This window comes from Rhea pennata, chromosome Z (genome assembly GCF_028389875.1).
Source record: "Rhea pennata isolate bPtePen1 chromosome Z, bPtePen1.pri, whole genome shotgun sequence".
Taxonomy (NCBI): domain Eukaryota; kingdom Metazoa; phylum Chordata; class Aves; order Rheiformes; family Rheidae; genus Rhea; species Rhea pennata.
In genome coordinates this window covers 48,225,893-48,241,625 of record NC_084702.1, presented here as the reverse complement: position 1 = coordinate 48,241,625, position 15,733 = coordinate 48,225,893, and the positions used below count along the sequence as shown (strand labels likewise).

At 38.3% G+C, this 15,733-nt stretch overlaps 2 protein-coding genes across 5 annotated transcripts in view; one reads left to right on the top strand and one right to left on the bottom strand.

Annotated features, from left to right (window-relative positions):
• The window catches only part of KIAA0825 (KIAA0825 ortholog), a 250,949-nt gene extending 243,568 nt beyond the window's left edge, over positions 1 to 7,381 (bottom strand). For all 3 annotated transcript variants that reach the window (XM_062599053.1, XM_062599054.1, XM_062599055.1), the window contains exon 1: positions 7,229 to 7,381. The gene's annotated coding sequence lies outside the window, so the exon portion shown is untranslated. The remainder of the gene's footprint in view (positions 1 to 7,228) is intronic.
• A 116-nt stretch (positions 7,382 to 7,497) lies between these two features.
• Positions 7,498 to 15,733, top strand: part of SLF1 (SMC5-SMC6 complex localization factor 1) — a 35,066-nt gene continuing 26,830 nt past the window's right edge. For both annotated transcript variants that reach the window (XM_062599058.1, XM_062599057.1), the window contains exons 1-5: positions 7,498 to 7,617; positions 7,777 to 7,890; positions 8,026 to 8,101; positions 10,020 to 10,263; positions 12,528 to 12,684. In XM_062599058.1, coding sequence (XP_062455042.1) covers positions 7,777 to 7,890; positions 8,026 to 8,101; positions 10,020 to 10,263; positions 12,528 to 12,684 — 591 coding nt within the window. In that variant the 5' untranslated portion in view covers positions 7,498 to 7,617. The remainder of the gene's footprint in view (positions 7,618 to 7,776; positions 7,891 to 8,025; positions 8,102 to 10,019; positions 10,264 to 12,527; positions 12,685 to 15,733) is intronic.

Here is a 15,733-nt window from a genome sequence, read left to right as displayed (position 1 = left end):
GCAAAGTCATTTCTTAGATTTTGTACCAGAGGCCTCTGCTCCCTGTTAACATTATAGAAGTAGGACCTGGGAAACGCGCTTTCCATTTTGATTGGGCAGTACAGCAGCCTAGTAAATCTTTGAGGATCTTTATGGGAGTGGGGAGACAGGAAAGGAAGAAAAATAAATAGGGGCAGCAGGGGTAACATTCTTATACTTTATGCTTATAGAAGAGCCCTTAATGCCTTATTTTGCCAATATTTTTTAAGGTACTGTCTCCAGCCAGCGATTTCAGCCCTCGCCTTCCTAACTTTCTGATCATCTTTATAATCAGTAATGCTGCAAGGGGTATTGTCAATCTCACCCCCCTTCTGGCAATGCTGGCACTCCAGATGAGAGAAACCTGCATCTTCAAAAACTTTCTACACTGCTCCCATTGCTTCTTCGGGAAAGGGAAAAAAAGGAGGAGAAGACCTTATCTGTATCACTGCCTAAAAGGACATCTTCTATGCTTCTGTGTGTCAGGGACTGACCGGCTCACCTACTTGCATCCACCCGTTCTACAGGAGGTCTATCTCCCTTTTCTACGACCCTCAGTAGTCCTCACCAATTCTCAAAATGCTCCTGGGACTCCAGTGAACACGATGGGATGTTATTGCCCTTTTCCTTGAAGGTATATTTCCTCATAGCACTGAGTGGTATCCCTGGATGTGAGAATGACTTATATACCTTATTCCTGTGGACGCCAAAGCCAATGAGAATCATACAGCAATACTTTCCACCCGTCCAAATCAATCAGTCTTTATGTGAAACTTCTTGTTCATTCAGATGAATTCTTCACAAGACTTAGTGAGTAAAATATAAATGGTGGATGCTCAGCATATGAAACTGGCCTGATTATCAAACACTCAAACCCTGTCTGAATGGCAATAGGTTATTACATTAAAATGACCTATTTTCTGCTATTAATCTCACAGTGGATTTTGAAGTTATTTTTGGCAAATAGTGTCTCCTTTGTGAACCTAATAGCCAATAAGCTCTGATAAAAACAAACAAACAAAAAACAATTAATACATTAAGTTCAGTTTAGTCCTGAATGCTTCTACCATAGTTTTTCCAAGACTCTGAAGGAATAATGGTATCTCAAGATAAGCTTGCCATTGCCAGTTATTTGGAATTGTTAAGAAAAATGAAGGTATAAGAAATATAATAGTTATCTGGAAGATCTACTGATGACAGGGTTGTCCCTCAACTTAATGTGAAACTAAACAATAAGAAGGAATCTCTGCAGTACTCTGTAACCCTCATCTGAGAAAAACAGATTACCCTAAATATCAAATCTATATGTCTGTTACTTGTATTTCACAATTGTCTAAAATCTTCCAGTTATATGTTGATAAACTATATAGAGGCAGAGCTGTAACACACTGTAGGGTATTTTGGTAATACTCACGCTCTTCTTGTATCTTTATTTTCTTCCCCATTATAGTTCATGCCATGCTTTTTTCCCTAACAACTTTTTAGTACTTTTCTTTTTTTCTTCACAATCATCTGCTTCTTTTGCCTACCCTCTCTACAAAGACAATAAATTGTTGAGCAGGTAAGAAGTATACAAGCAATAGGTTACCCCACCAGTTTTATCACACTTAAACTTATTTTCTAAGATCTGTGAGCCAGGGTTCATGTACATCTGCAATCTGAGGCATCAATTATATTCTTGGTAACTACCTGATAAAAAAATAGAGCTTTTTTCAAATTGCAGATAAGAAACTACTCTTGAACATTCTGAATATATACTTTCTCATTTAACAGTATACAATTACTAAGATGAATGTAATTAGGAAGCTGCCTTTATGCACATTCACCACTCTGTAGTTACTTAGGGAAGAATAATACACAAAAGACAAAGAAAACACAAGGGATGGAAAGGGGGGAGAACTTTGATGAAGGAAAAGCTATTGACCGTATCAGAAATGACCTCCTGCACAGGAAAAAATATTACGAGGTCAGTGAGGGAAGTAGGTCCATTAAGTACTCCAGGCAAGTATAGCTGATCTAAGTCAGAGAACGAGAACAGTAACATGATAAGAAAGAAAAGCCAAGCAGCCAGGGGTTGTTAGGCAAGGACGAGAAATTTGAATTTTATGTGGCAGGAAAGAGAAGTATTAAATGCAGAAGGAAACCAATCTTCTTGCCATATATTAAGAACAACTAAAAAGCCAAACTCCAAGTCATTAGTTATTAATGAAAGAGCACTAAGGAAGTTCACTTCACTAGTTCACTAATAAATGAACTAATGATCTCAAACTAGTCCTCAGAATGATGTTACTGCAACTGTATATAAGGCTTGCTTGGCATCACTGACAGAAGAGATACTGAACAAATTGCTGAACACCACTCTGTCATCTACGCTTGTTCCTCAGCACTGGCTCACTGACATACATTAATGGGACACGTTATCTAGTGATGGTCCACTGTAAACAGTGGAATGACCAAAGTGGCATGAGTTGGACTTGTATCACACGCTGGACTTAGGACTCACTGAGGGGAGAAGGAGATTAATTAGTGTCTTTATGGGAATTGGCATACAGGCAGGTAAGTGCAAGGGGATAAGATCGTTTGAGCTTATAATAATCAGAAAGAAAAATGATCCATGTAAGAAAAATGGTGACAGGAAAGAAAAACAATTGATACCTCCTGGAAAGGCCATAAAAGAAGATGATTTTGAAAGTAAATACAAAATTGTGCTAATCAAGTGTTTACATAATCAGTAAAGCTTGGAGAAAAAGCAAAAATTTTGCTTTTTCATTCCTATATTGATCAGCACATGAAAGAAACTACAAGTATGTTTACAGAAGAACCATTGTTATTAAGATGAAATACTCTTCTAGCCGTTCTAGCTTTAGTGGATATTTTGTTTATGTTACTTCTAATTCTATTCATCCCTTGAAAAGAATTTAACATTTTTCCTTCACTGTATTGAAAGCCAAAGTCAGTGCTTCATACTGAAGACAGTTATAAAATGGATTTAAAACATGGCATGAACTTAGATTTTTCTCCACATGAAGGCAGTGTGGAGACACATCATACTGTATTAGTTTTTATGACTAAGTTTTCAGTGTAGCTTCTGGTTGTTTTACCAAAGCTGTGATTACGAAGTGTTTGACCACAATTTTCCAACAGCACTGTGATTTTTATTTTGTCAAATTCTATCTGTGTAAGTGAGCATACACATCTATCCGCACACAAACACGTGCCAACACACAGTGCCAACTGTATAAAAGGCAATAGATGTGAAAAAAAAGCTCTAAAGAACCCATTTTAATCTGATAGCTTTAAGCTTTCCATTTCTGTATGATGGAAAATATTCTATGCATATAATGGAAAATACCTTCTAGCAGATTAAATAGAAAGTGAGATCATGTTTCACAACAGAGATTTTTATGCATGGATTGTACCATTATCACAGTTACTGCAAAAGATTACATATCATTTTCTACATAACAGGTCAAACTGCTAGTGAAGGACAACCTCCAGCCAAAACCAAGCCCCAAGTGGCAAAACAAAGCATAAAGTGGTAAAGGCTTGCAGAAAGAGTTCTGATATCTAAGGATAAGGTGCAATAGCGACCAAACTGACCATGAAAACACCACTGAAGCTTGGACAAAGGTAACAGCAAATAGTATGAAAGTGAAATAGCTAGCTATGGAAAAATGTAAGAAGCAAAATTTCAAGGCACAAGACATGGTTGCTATATGATTATATACCGTACATAAAGGAAACAAATTGTAACACAGAAAACCAGAACAGCTGAATAAAAAAGAATAAAAAAGAACTTTTTTTCTCCCTTTCTCTCACTAAGAAATGAAATTGAGAAAACAGCACTTACAGAAGTCTGAAAGAGATGGGCACCTGAAATACCAGGTAACCCTGACTGAGAAAGGGAAAAAGGAATACTTATTTCTCTGATCTTGGTTTCTTGAAGAACTGAGGACACTGGTGTTGTACAGTCATTTTTGACATTCTATAAAATGTAATTAGAAATTGTATAAATGAAGTATCATTTGTGTAGCACTGAAAATCATGACTTTTGAATTTTCTTCAAAAAGAAGTCAGTTACATGCTAAGAGAAAGCAAACGGAAAAATGGACATCCATCTAAAACCCAGTGCCAAGCAATGAAAACATAGTTTATAATGATGAGCAACTGCACTATGTATTTGAAAATCACTTAACAGGAACAAAGAAAGAGAGAGTTATTGGAGGAGAATACTCCAATTAAATAAGCTGCCTGCCTAGATTAACCAGGACTAAGATTAACTCATGTAAATAAAAAATATTTAATGAAGTATGACATATTTGGCTACTATTATCAGAGCACAAGAAGGATGGAAAAGAATAAGAAAAGATTTCAGGCTTATTATGAAAAATTATAGAGTGAGAACATAAATGAAATGCAAACTTATTAGACTGCTAAAATAAAGGTAACTATATGGTCTTCTAAGTTGCATTTCAATAACAACGTATATTAAAGTCAAAATAAATATGAATGCTTGAAATTTTAATTATTTTGATTCCATGCATATTGTTTGTCAGATGGGAAAAAAGGCAAAATAAACTCCAGAAAATATTTAATATGCATGGATAACAAATGACCATCATATAAGTATGTGACTTTCTCACTAGTAGCTAGTTTCAACTAAAGTGTTGCAAATACAATATGCATAAGCATTCCGAAGTTTGTTAAGAGTCAAATGACATAAAGCTACTACTATTGGTTATTAGTTAAGTCATGACTAGTACTTAATAGTAGTTAATAACAAACTGTTAACTTTAAAAGATATTAACCCCCTAACTATTCGAGCTTTATCAGAATAAATAAATCCAGAATTATTTGTTCCTGTGAATTGCATCTAATTCTTTTCTAGTTTGTAAATAAGAGAACTTTGTGACAGTACCAAAGAAAAAGTATTTAGGGACAATAGATTAAGTGTAGTCTAAACTTCAGATTACAGCCTAGAAAATTTTTATGAAACAAAAAAAATAGACACATATTTTGGATTTTCTGCACTCCAGTTAAGCAAATTAATAGGAATTCCTTTACAGTGATGGTAACTCAACAGTGAAAGTATGAAGGTGAAACTGGTACAGAATAGCAAATGAACTAATTTTCATTACCAACAAAAATGCAAGCAATATATATACACCCATCTGACTGTAAACATTCAAGTTATGTAATGACTTTTCAGTGACAATTATATTAAAATTTAATGTCAGAGCTGGTTGATTGTTGTTTCTTCATCCTTACATACGAAAATATGGTTGCAATGTTGATGAAGTGGGGAATATTACAGTAAGTACAAGGAAATCAAGCCAGACCCACTCTCACTGTTTCTTCTCATGTTGTCATTGATTTTTCATTACTTTATCATGTGGTTATTTCCATAAGAAATAAGTCAGCAGAGAAGATAAACACTTTTTTTCTGATTAGATAACTATTCAGTATGTGACTCCATGTCTTATATGTAGCATGAAATCAAAATGTCACTCTTAATTCTAAATAAATGTCACCATCTCTTTCCTTAGATCAGTGGGGTATGAGAACACTCTATCAGTGGCATCACAATACCAACTTGAGGCCAGGCAGAATTATCTTTCTACTTCGATATCTAGGGAACTCAGAGAGATCTAGGCTCAAGCGTCCATTTCAACCTGCAGTCAAACATGAGATGTCCAAAGCCAGACTTTTTTCCCAAAGACTATTTCTATTTTACAGCACTGATAAGTTCAAAGCATTGCTTGAATTGATCTAAGTTGCCATTAAAAATACTCAGCATTTGTGAAAATTTTGCCATATATATCTCAGTCTTAGGGGACTTAAAAATGAAACAGCTACCACAATGAGCATGAAGTGATTTGTCCACTCTCAAATATTTCACAGAAGGGGTGAAAGGATTATTCAGTTCTCTAAGGATACAATTCAATTATCTTTCTTTTCTTGAATCAGGATGAGTGCCTTCTATGTTCCAACTGTAGGAATAAAAAAATAAAGTATTCTACAGAGCCAATTTTATTCACTAAATAGCACTAACCCATCTTGTGCATTATAAATGACACAGGAATCAAGTTAAGATAATCACATCTCCTATACACAAGGGACCAAAATAAGGTTTCACAGATGATCTTAGTTCTGGCATTCCTAATTTTCTAAATTTTGAGTGCTTGATGTACAATCATAGTATTATTTTAACCTTTTCATGTAGCTTTGCAACTTTTAAACAACACTGAATTCCATCGTGCAGCTAGAGCAAATCTGAAGGTTTAGAAGGGAAGGAGGAATCTTTAGACTTAAAGACTTGAGGATCTAACTGTAGCAGCGGGTAGTCATCTTGTACGAGGATCAGGCATCACGCAGAACAAGGCCCTTTGACAGGAAGTTTCTCTGGTGCTGAGAGAAAAGGGATACTGAGGGCTGGAAACGCTAGCTCCCATTTCTGATTCTGAAAGACAGTCTGTTCGAGAGACGAGACACTTCGATCTGGATCTACTGCAAACTCTGCTTAGTTGCTTTGCCAGCTTCCTCTACCAAGTGAAGTCTCTTCCGTCTTCCATCACCCATCCCTATAAGAGGGCTTGCTAGTCTTTTAAGTCTGTTGAGCAACAGAAAACGGGTTTTTCAGAGGCAAAAGGCACATCTCAGGCTGTAGCAAGACGCTCCACGCTGGCGTGCTCTCAAGCTGCTGCTCTCAACCAGGCATCCCAGGCTTCCCCATCCCTGGCTCCGCACACTGGCAAAGCAGCGCTCCCGGCCTCGGAAGCGGCTCGCTGGCCGCGGCTCGCCTCCCGGGGGGCGGAGCGGAGCGGAGCGGAGCGCTACGGGGGACACGGCAGCCGCGCCGCGGCCGGGGCAGGGCCGCGCTCCGCGCCGCCGCCACGGCGCCTCCCCTCACCCCCGCCCCGCCGCCACGCAGCGCGGGGGCCGCCAACGGCCGGGCCCAACCGTTGAGCAACTGCGTCACCACCAGCCTCGCCGGAGAGGGGCTGAGCTCCCTCCTCCACCTCCTCCACCGCCGTTACACACCGCAGCGCCGCGCCGCGCCGCGCCCGCTCCGGCCCTGGGCCGCGCCGGGGCCTCTCATCGTGCGGCTGCTCCGCACCCTCCGCCCCGCTCGGCTGGGCTCCAGCGCCGGGCGGGCCTGGCCCCGGCGGGAAGGGAGGGGGGAGAGGGCGGCCCCGCCAGGGCCACTTACCGGCCGGGCTCCCCCGCGGCGCGCTCGGCTCCGCGCCCACAACCGAGCGACGGCGGAGCGTCGGTGACAACGGCCCGGAACGGCGGCGCCGCCACATCCGGGGGCGGGACGGGGGGAGGCGGGAGCGGCCGCGGGGCCGCCCGCGCCGGGGGCGAGAGGGGGAGCCGCGGCAGCCCGCGCCGCCTCCCCGCCGAGGAGATGGCGGCTCTTCCCGCGCAGCCCGCTTCCCCTGCCGGCGCGGCGCCGCGGCGGCGCCGCTAGCGGCGCGGCCTGCCCCCGCCCCCGCCGCGGTGGGGCCGGAGCTGCTGCACGGCCTGTGCTGAGGGGGCTCGGCCCGCCGCGACCTGCCCCTCGGCGGGCCTCCGGCCTGCCTGCTTGCCGCCGCTCAGGTACGCCGGCCGCGGCGGGTAGTGACAGCCCCTCGGCGGTGCGTCCTGCCGCGGTACGACCGGGCGAGGAGCAGGAGGTATTAGCAAGAGCATGAGGAGTTTCATAACGTATATTCTGTGCGTTTTTGTTGCCTTTTTGTTTTTTTTTCCTTTCAACAGATGGCAAGTGGTGGCCAGAAACGGGTAATCCAATTAACTGGATTTAAAAAACGAGAAAAAAAGGCACTGCTTGAATTGTTGCTCAAGCTGGACTGTGTTCTTATTGATACTAAGGTATTGCTTTATATAAGCTCCCACTGGTGAGAGAAAGCAAGAAAAAATAAGGGGCTGTGTAGAAGCTTGTGTATTAGTAGCCAAAAAAGTTAATCTGTTTCCAGTGATGTGTGTTGTGTTTTCCTTTTTTGTTAGAAATACAGAAATTGTACACATCTTATAGCAAAACAGCTTTGCAAGAGTGAAAAGTTCTTAGCTGCATGTGCTGCAGGTGAGTAAAAGAACTGCTGTAAAATTTCATCAAATCATAATATTAAGATAGGAAAGGATCTTTAAAAGTCTTCTAGTTACATATTTCCATGTCATGAACTGGCTGTTTTATCAGCACTTACTCTTGTTCCCTAAGCCTTGATTATTAGCAAAGCACTACGTTCAAATTTAATTTACTTTATATATTTTTTTTGCATTATTCCTAAATAGTTTTCATGTCACCTTCCTTTATTTGCTCCCAAACCAAAACTTCTGTAATCTGTCAGTTACATTGTAAAGTCATATTCCAAATGATTTAAGTGCTTAAAAATAGATTACTTGAAAAAGGGTGGAGGACATACACACAGCTATAGTTGGCATGGATTTTTCACATCAAATTCACACATGCCATTTGTTAGTAAAGATCACTGTCTCTAAATTTCTGGTTATTCAGCAACAGAAAATTTCAAGCCCTTACCTCTGCCATTTTACTCTAGTCTTTTCTCTTTTGCTCTTAACTCCTTGTGCCTTATGAACTGTCATCAAGAAATAGAGTAAAAGTTTACATGAGAAAAGACACTTTAGACCTAAAATTTATAATAATGAGTTAATATCACTTTTGGAGATTTAAAACATCTGGAGATGTTTTCTTTGCACTAAGTGGAAATAGCATATGTATTGTCTGCTTGACAATGCAAAACTATGTCATGTTTCTATGTTCATAAATACTCCTCAATACTACTTAATACAGTTAGTACTACTTAATTCTGGAAGAGGTGCTCTTTTTTTATAGTTGTCATTTGATGGTGGAGAGAGAGTGTTCATTCCTAATGCAGTTTTCCCAAGTATAACAATCTTTAATCTCATTTAGAACTCTCTGGAAGTAAGCATAAATACTAATAGAAACATTGGTCTTCATGGACTTCTTAGCTGACTTACTTTTTGAGACAGAATTCTTGAAATTAAAGTTTTTCTAACACACAGGTTATATGCAGCATGCCTTTTTCAGTCATAAATACACTGGTACCTATGCTAGATTATGTAGAAGTACCATCTGTGCTCCTTTTCTGAGACATTCTGCCAGTCAACCCTGCTGTTCTGTGAAACCAATTAGGTTTACACAATTCCAGTCAGTTTCTCTTACAGTATTTTCTGTAGGTAGTGTTTCAATACAAGAGCAAGGTACTAACCACAGCCCTTGACCTGAATCTGAGAGAAGGGCGAGACCGCGAGAAAAAGGGGAAGATTATTACAGACAGTATCAAAAGTGTACGTGCCAAAGAAGAAAGAAGAGAGGCGGAGCAGGTGGAGCCAAGGGAGGAGAGAAAAGGATGTGGAAAAAAGAAAGGAGAAAGACAAAAGTCTAAAACCATATCCCCCTAATATTAGCACTCACTATGCTTACTATGCTAGTAATATCAAGCATTTACAAAATACATTCATTCTTCTTTTTAATCATATTTAATATATTACTTCAGTTTACTCAGACTATACCTTTTGCAAAAAAGGTGATTTGACAGCATTATTGCATGTTATATAAGTACATCAAGTGTACATCAAATCTATTTTAGTACATTTGAAAGTATGTCAAATGATTATTAAAAATAAAGTGTCAAGGAAGATTCTATCTGGAAAGTTGCAAACTTATGTTTGCAGATTTTTGAGAAGACAGGCAAGTATTTTACCTGGGAAGGGTAAAGAGGTAGCTCATCATTAAAAGAAAACAAGATGATCATTTTCAGTGGTATTGTGAGATTTCTGATTTTAAAACGTGAAGAAGAGCCCTCTTGCAGTAGGAAGAAGTTTTTAAAATGGTACTTACAATTCCAGCACTTATTTGCACAAGAAAGGTTGAAGTTAATTTTATATTAGATCGTCAACTGATTGCCATTTGTCTACACAAAAAATCTTCTGTGGCTGACAGTTCATTTGCTTTTTAGGAAAGTGGATACTAACTAAGGAGTACATAATTAATAGTGCCGAAAGTGGCAGATGGCTTGATGAAACAACGTATGAATGGGGATATAAAATTGAAAAAGACACCCATTATTCACCTCAAATGCAATCTGCACCTAAAAGATGGCGCGAAGAACTGACACACACTAGTGCTCCAGGGGCCTTCCACAGATGGAAAGTTGTCCTCCTTGTTAAGGAAGGTGATAAACGAAGGGATCCTATTACAAGGTAGGAGAATATGTCTTAAAGCTGAAGTAATGAAAGATAAAGCTCTTATTATATAATTGAAAGAGTTTTTGTTCTTCCTTCCCAGTTAATTTGGTCCATAACAACCTCAGGTCCTTCAACATATGAACTGTGTTCATTAATACTCTTCCACACATTTTTATAATAGTTGCACACTGGCTTTAAAATCACTGTTTTTCTAGCTTGCGTTCAGTATAGTGTCAAATATAACACACACTGTTACATATTTGAATCTTAAGTAATTGCTTACAGGAACTTTCTTCATGAAACAAGGTACATATGCTTATGTTTTTTTTTATGAATATTCTTTTATTTTGTCCTCACATTACATTCAACTGGTAGCCAGAACAGGATAAACTGTATCATGTGGGTGGGTGACCTGAGCCAGCCATGAGCTACGTCTTACTAATCTGTTTCACATTCTGACTAACCTGATCTTTCTGCGTTACATCTGTGCAACAGCTCCCCAATTCTGACGCCCTTATTTGTACTGTAACAAATCTTTATGATGTCATGTAAATACAGATAGTACAGAAGGGAAAGGGCAAAAATATAAAGGAAAAACAGAAAAGGAAAACAACAGGAAGTGCAAGAATTTTGGGACTACGTTTATTTTTATTTTTTCCAAACTTCCTACATAGCTGGATTCCCTGATTTATGTGCTACACTGAATCTCAAAAAGCATATTATGTAAAGTGTGCTCCTGAAACAGAGCTAATCATTACAAGATGTTGTTGCTCCTTTCAGGAAGATACACTATCCTACTGTCCTCTGTTGAAATCCAAGTTAGCTGGGAGCGCTTCCCAAGTCTGGATCTGTGCACATTGTGCACACCCTGATTCTCTATGGGGCATGAGAGCAAGGTGTATGTCACAGATGTACAGGCAAGCAGGGAGATGCAGTGTATCTAGTTGATCATGGTATCAGAGCTTCAAGGTGCATCACAGAGTAGCTGTGTGCAGTTCATAAAAACCGAATGAGAAGTTGCTGAAGTTATCATCTTCTAATATTATCAACTGAAGACATCTTGAGCAGGCTATTTCCTTAGCTGAGTGGAAAAGTTTACTATATGCTGTCTTCCAGAAAGATTCATTCGTTCTGCTACACTTCTGAAACACCATATTTGTTTCCAATGAAAACTGCTTCTGCAAGTCCTTGTGATAGTGCCATTGAAGTGCTGTCTCGCACAAGTCTGTTAACAGTAAAAGTAACCTTTAACAGGAACTACATCAGCAAGACAAATGAACGGGGAGTTTTGTGGAAGGAATCTTTTTTTCTTTTTTTTTCCAAGCAGTTTCCAGATTAGTAGGATCCCCACTAGCATGGGGATCCTTTAACTCAGGGAGAAAACATTGAAAGGTGGGTTTTCTTTTATCTCCAACAAGCATTGCCTTCAGTCATGAAGGCCACTGTCACTTTGAGAAATGATTTTTTTTCTTTTTTTTTCTCTAATACTTAAAACAGTCTGTCTTTCTCCCCTTTTATTCTTTTCTTGCCATTAATCCCTAGTTACTGGATATGTAAGCGTATGAGGCCAGCATCCTTTTCCTTTTACATATCTGCAATTTGAAAAATGAACATATATTCAACAATTCAGAAGACCTCCTTTCTTCTTCCACTGTCTAGTCTGTCATCTTTTCTAAAAAATATGAATCATTGCAGCAGTACCTCTCTGGAATTTCCTCTGAGGAAACTTGCATATAATGTTGCCCCAAACATAAACAAATCTGTTTTCTGTGTATAACACTGAGTGGCACCAAATGCTGTAGATGACTTTAAAATGAAGTCAAAAAGTATTTGCAATGTGAAAATACCATGTTACAATTCGGAAAAGCAGTGTTCCACTTTTGGTAAACCACTTGATTTATGGCCAATCTCCTAATTGGAAGACCCACTAATTACCATCATGGGGAACATAATGTAATAAATTATAGCTGTTGTCATCTAAGAATTTTATCTTTGAAAAAAAATCCTCAGAGAGAAGCTTTCTATCAGATATGGAGGAGGTGATTTTAATTAATAGTGTTAAATGGTGAAAAGACATGTTCTTGTTAAATGGGTTCCTTCCTTTGCTCAAGGCTCTTAAGTGCCATTTTTATCCACCTATTGAAGGCAGTGTAATGTCACACACCTAGAACCCTTATTCTCTTGCACTTGCATGCTTGTAGTTTGTGAACATTAATGTAGCTTTAAGCAACGTTAATATAATTCAGTAAGTACATCTTTCCAAATATATATTTATTTAGGGTTCTAGAAGCTGGAAAGGCAACCATATGTTCATCTCAGGATGCAGGAAGAGATATTACTCATATACTCATCGATGATAAGAGTTTTCCTACAAAAAAGCATTTATTTGAAGCTCAGTATTACCCTGTGCAGTATATAGGAGATTACCTTTTTGAGGTAAGTAAAAAAAAATACTTAAAATTCATTTTTCAATAGTATTGTTAGCAACTTATGTCATCTTTACTAATTACTCTATAATATAGCATTAATAATAGAAAAGAATACAATCAATCTGGATGTTTTGAAATTTAGTTAAAAACAAAACAGCTTTCTAATAGGAAAAATTCTCTCCCCCAAAGCAATATTTTGATTAAGACTAGTAGGTATAACACCAAGGAAGAAAACTCCTGAAAATTTCTTTTTCCTCTTTGTACTCCTCCTTGGTTCCTACTTGGTGTTATTACAACTGGAAAAATGGTTTAGACTTCAGGAAGAAATCCCAGTAGCTCTTCCAGAGTAGTACATTAAAATAATGTAGCTGATCACCAAATAAACAGTTAGCTAGCTAGTCATAAAACACCAAAAGAAAAATAACAGATCATCTTCTATATTCTCTTTATTTTGTAATGATTTCGCGTGTGTGTGTATGTGTGTGTGTGTGTATTTATATATGTGTGTATATACACACACGACTTTTATACTGAGTTGGGCACACACCGTTAAACTGCATTAAAATAGTATCCTCATATTTTCATGCTTCCGTATCAGTTTAATCACTTTTTTGTGAGCCGATCTCAACTGTTTACCTTTTCATTTATAACTTTACAAATTATGCTAAAATATTAAGATTCAGATGATTAACTCAAAATATGTTTGCTAGCAGCCCTTGGCTGGGAAAAATTGGTGGCTGTAACATGAATTCTGTAAGGGAATACTTGGCAGCAGAAATTCACTCAGAATATTTCTATTTTGGGAATCTATTACAAACTATTCATCTATATTCTCTGCTACTGAGATTAATGATGCTAGAATGAAGGTTTTTCATTTCCTAAAATAGGTGTATGAACTGCTTGCTATCTGAGCACACCTTCAACTCTCCATTACTGTGGAGAGATCATTCCATACTTGTCGACAAGTAAATTTAAATAAAACTATTTTAAATAAAGGACCGTATATGCAACCTTATGAAAACTGATTAGCATGCCAAGGACATCTTTCTAAGAACTTCTCGTATACCAACAGACTGCATAGTGTAATGTTTCTGCATTTGTAGTGCTCTTGTCTGTGGAATCAGAAAGGTGTGACATAATTGTCCTCATTTCAGAAAATATTCAGAAGTCCTTAAGATTAAAAATCATATTTCCAGCAAGATGGAGTTTTTGGCTGGAATGACTTAGCCAGCTGAGGCATCCAGTACAAATTCAGATTCTTCAGTGTTAGGTTTACAATTCAGCCAAAATAGAACAGAAGTTAAATTCGCTGTGATCCAAAAAGACAAGACAAAGGAAGAAAAACAGCTTGATTGACTTTCATCCCCCTGTTTGAACTGATGAGGGGACATGCAACTCTTAAGTGAGTTTCCCGGTGTGTAGAGTCCCTAGAACTAGAAATTATTCTTACGATTTACAGACAGACAGAGAAACCTTATAATTCCTAGTCCTTTCCTCACCAAGACCAGCATTGTCTTTTCTTACAGACCATTTTGATGACCCTATGGAGGTTAATACCATGAGCCTGCTACACATTCTTTTTTTACTGTATACTTTCTTCTCTCCATTCTGGAACAGTAGTACAATGTTTTTAGTTTGAAGCATTTAAATCCAGGATTACTCCTTAGCTAAGGCACTCATAATACAGACTGACAAAAATGTAAGTGGTGTCATCAACACCCATTAATTTTAAAATAAATAAATGAGTAGAAAATTAATAATGGCTACAGAAGAGACAGGTTTTAATTTTAAAAGAAAGCTTGTCTGTAAAGGATCAAGAAAAATGTTACCGGATTGTTTTTGAACAGTGTCTACGGTTGATGGGTTTGTTCTATCTGAAAGGAGAACATTAAAGTACATTTTTAGATTTCACCAAACAAAAAAGTAAATGTTTCCTAAACTTCTACAGCTTTATAAGCTATATTCTTGTCCCCAAAACTGGTATAAAGAATGATATAAAGAGGGATTTAAATCCCTATATTCCACTTCCAACTCTACAGAAAATTGTACGGGTATTATTCAGTCCAGTCAATTCTTTATTTGTACCTTTAAATTTTTGGACTTTGACTTCTAGTAGAAGAATCTGCATATTAATACACTTCAGTTAGGACAGCCTTGCCATATTTTATGCTAACAAATAACGTGAAGCTCATTCCAGTCAACTGTAAAGATTTCTTTGTGGGAATATACTTGTCGTAAGATCAAATTTACCACCAAACAACCACCTTGTGGACTGACTGGAAGCTTACGTAATAGACGCAGCTTCCAGGAAATTTTAAATACTGACTGAAAGCCTCGAGGCCTTGGAGGAGAGGGCTAGGAGGAAAGGAATTTAATCATCAAAAGAAAAAGCCAAATATCACAAATGCTATTTACAAGCAAGAATAAACAAGCATCCTTTGTTTTTTCCATAATGTGCATTAAATTCATGTATACTCTCAATATTTTCAACTCTTCTGCTTGTTTCAGGAAAATCAAAAAATTGTTACTTACATCACATTTGTGATGCAGTAAAAGGTTTCTGTCTTTTTAGGTGTTATAGCAGACCAAGGAGCAGAGTCAAATGTACTACTCAGGCTTTCTGCATTTGTTGATAATCTTCATAGCATTTTGATGTGGAAGTACTCAAAGGACTCAGAAGATTCCTTTAGACTATGAGCTCCTCAGACTATGGGATGACTTTACAGTCAACTGCTAAATAGAAAACGTTACTTCTGTCAGCAAGTAGGAATTAAAGCTGGGGTTGTTACTAGGAGTAACATACTTAACTTGAAATCCTTTGGATTTTCCAGATCCAAAATGCAGAGAATATTTCCTTTCTGGATTTTAATGAGATCAGTAAAGCTGCTGTGAAAAGGTTGAAGGGGACACTGAAAAGTCTTAGTGTATGCATCCTGAGTAAATAATACACATCAACATGGGATCTCAGCCTACTGCTTATCTCTTAATGAAACCTCTTCAGGGAAACTATTCTCTGTATCACCTTTTGGTTAAGACAGACATCATGTTATATTTAA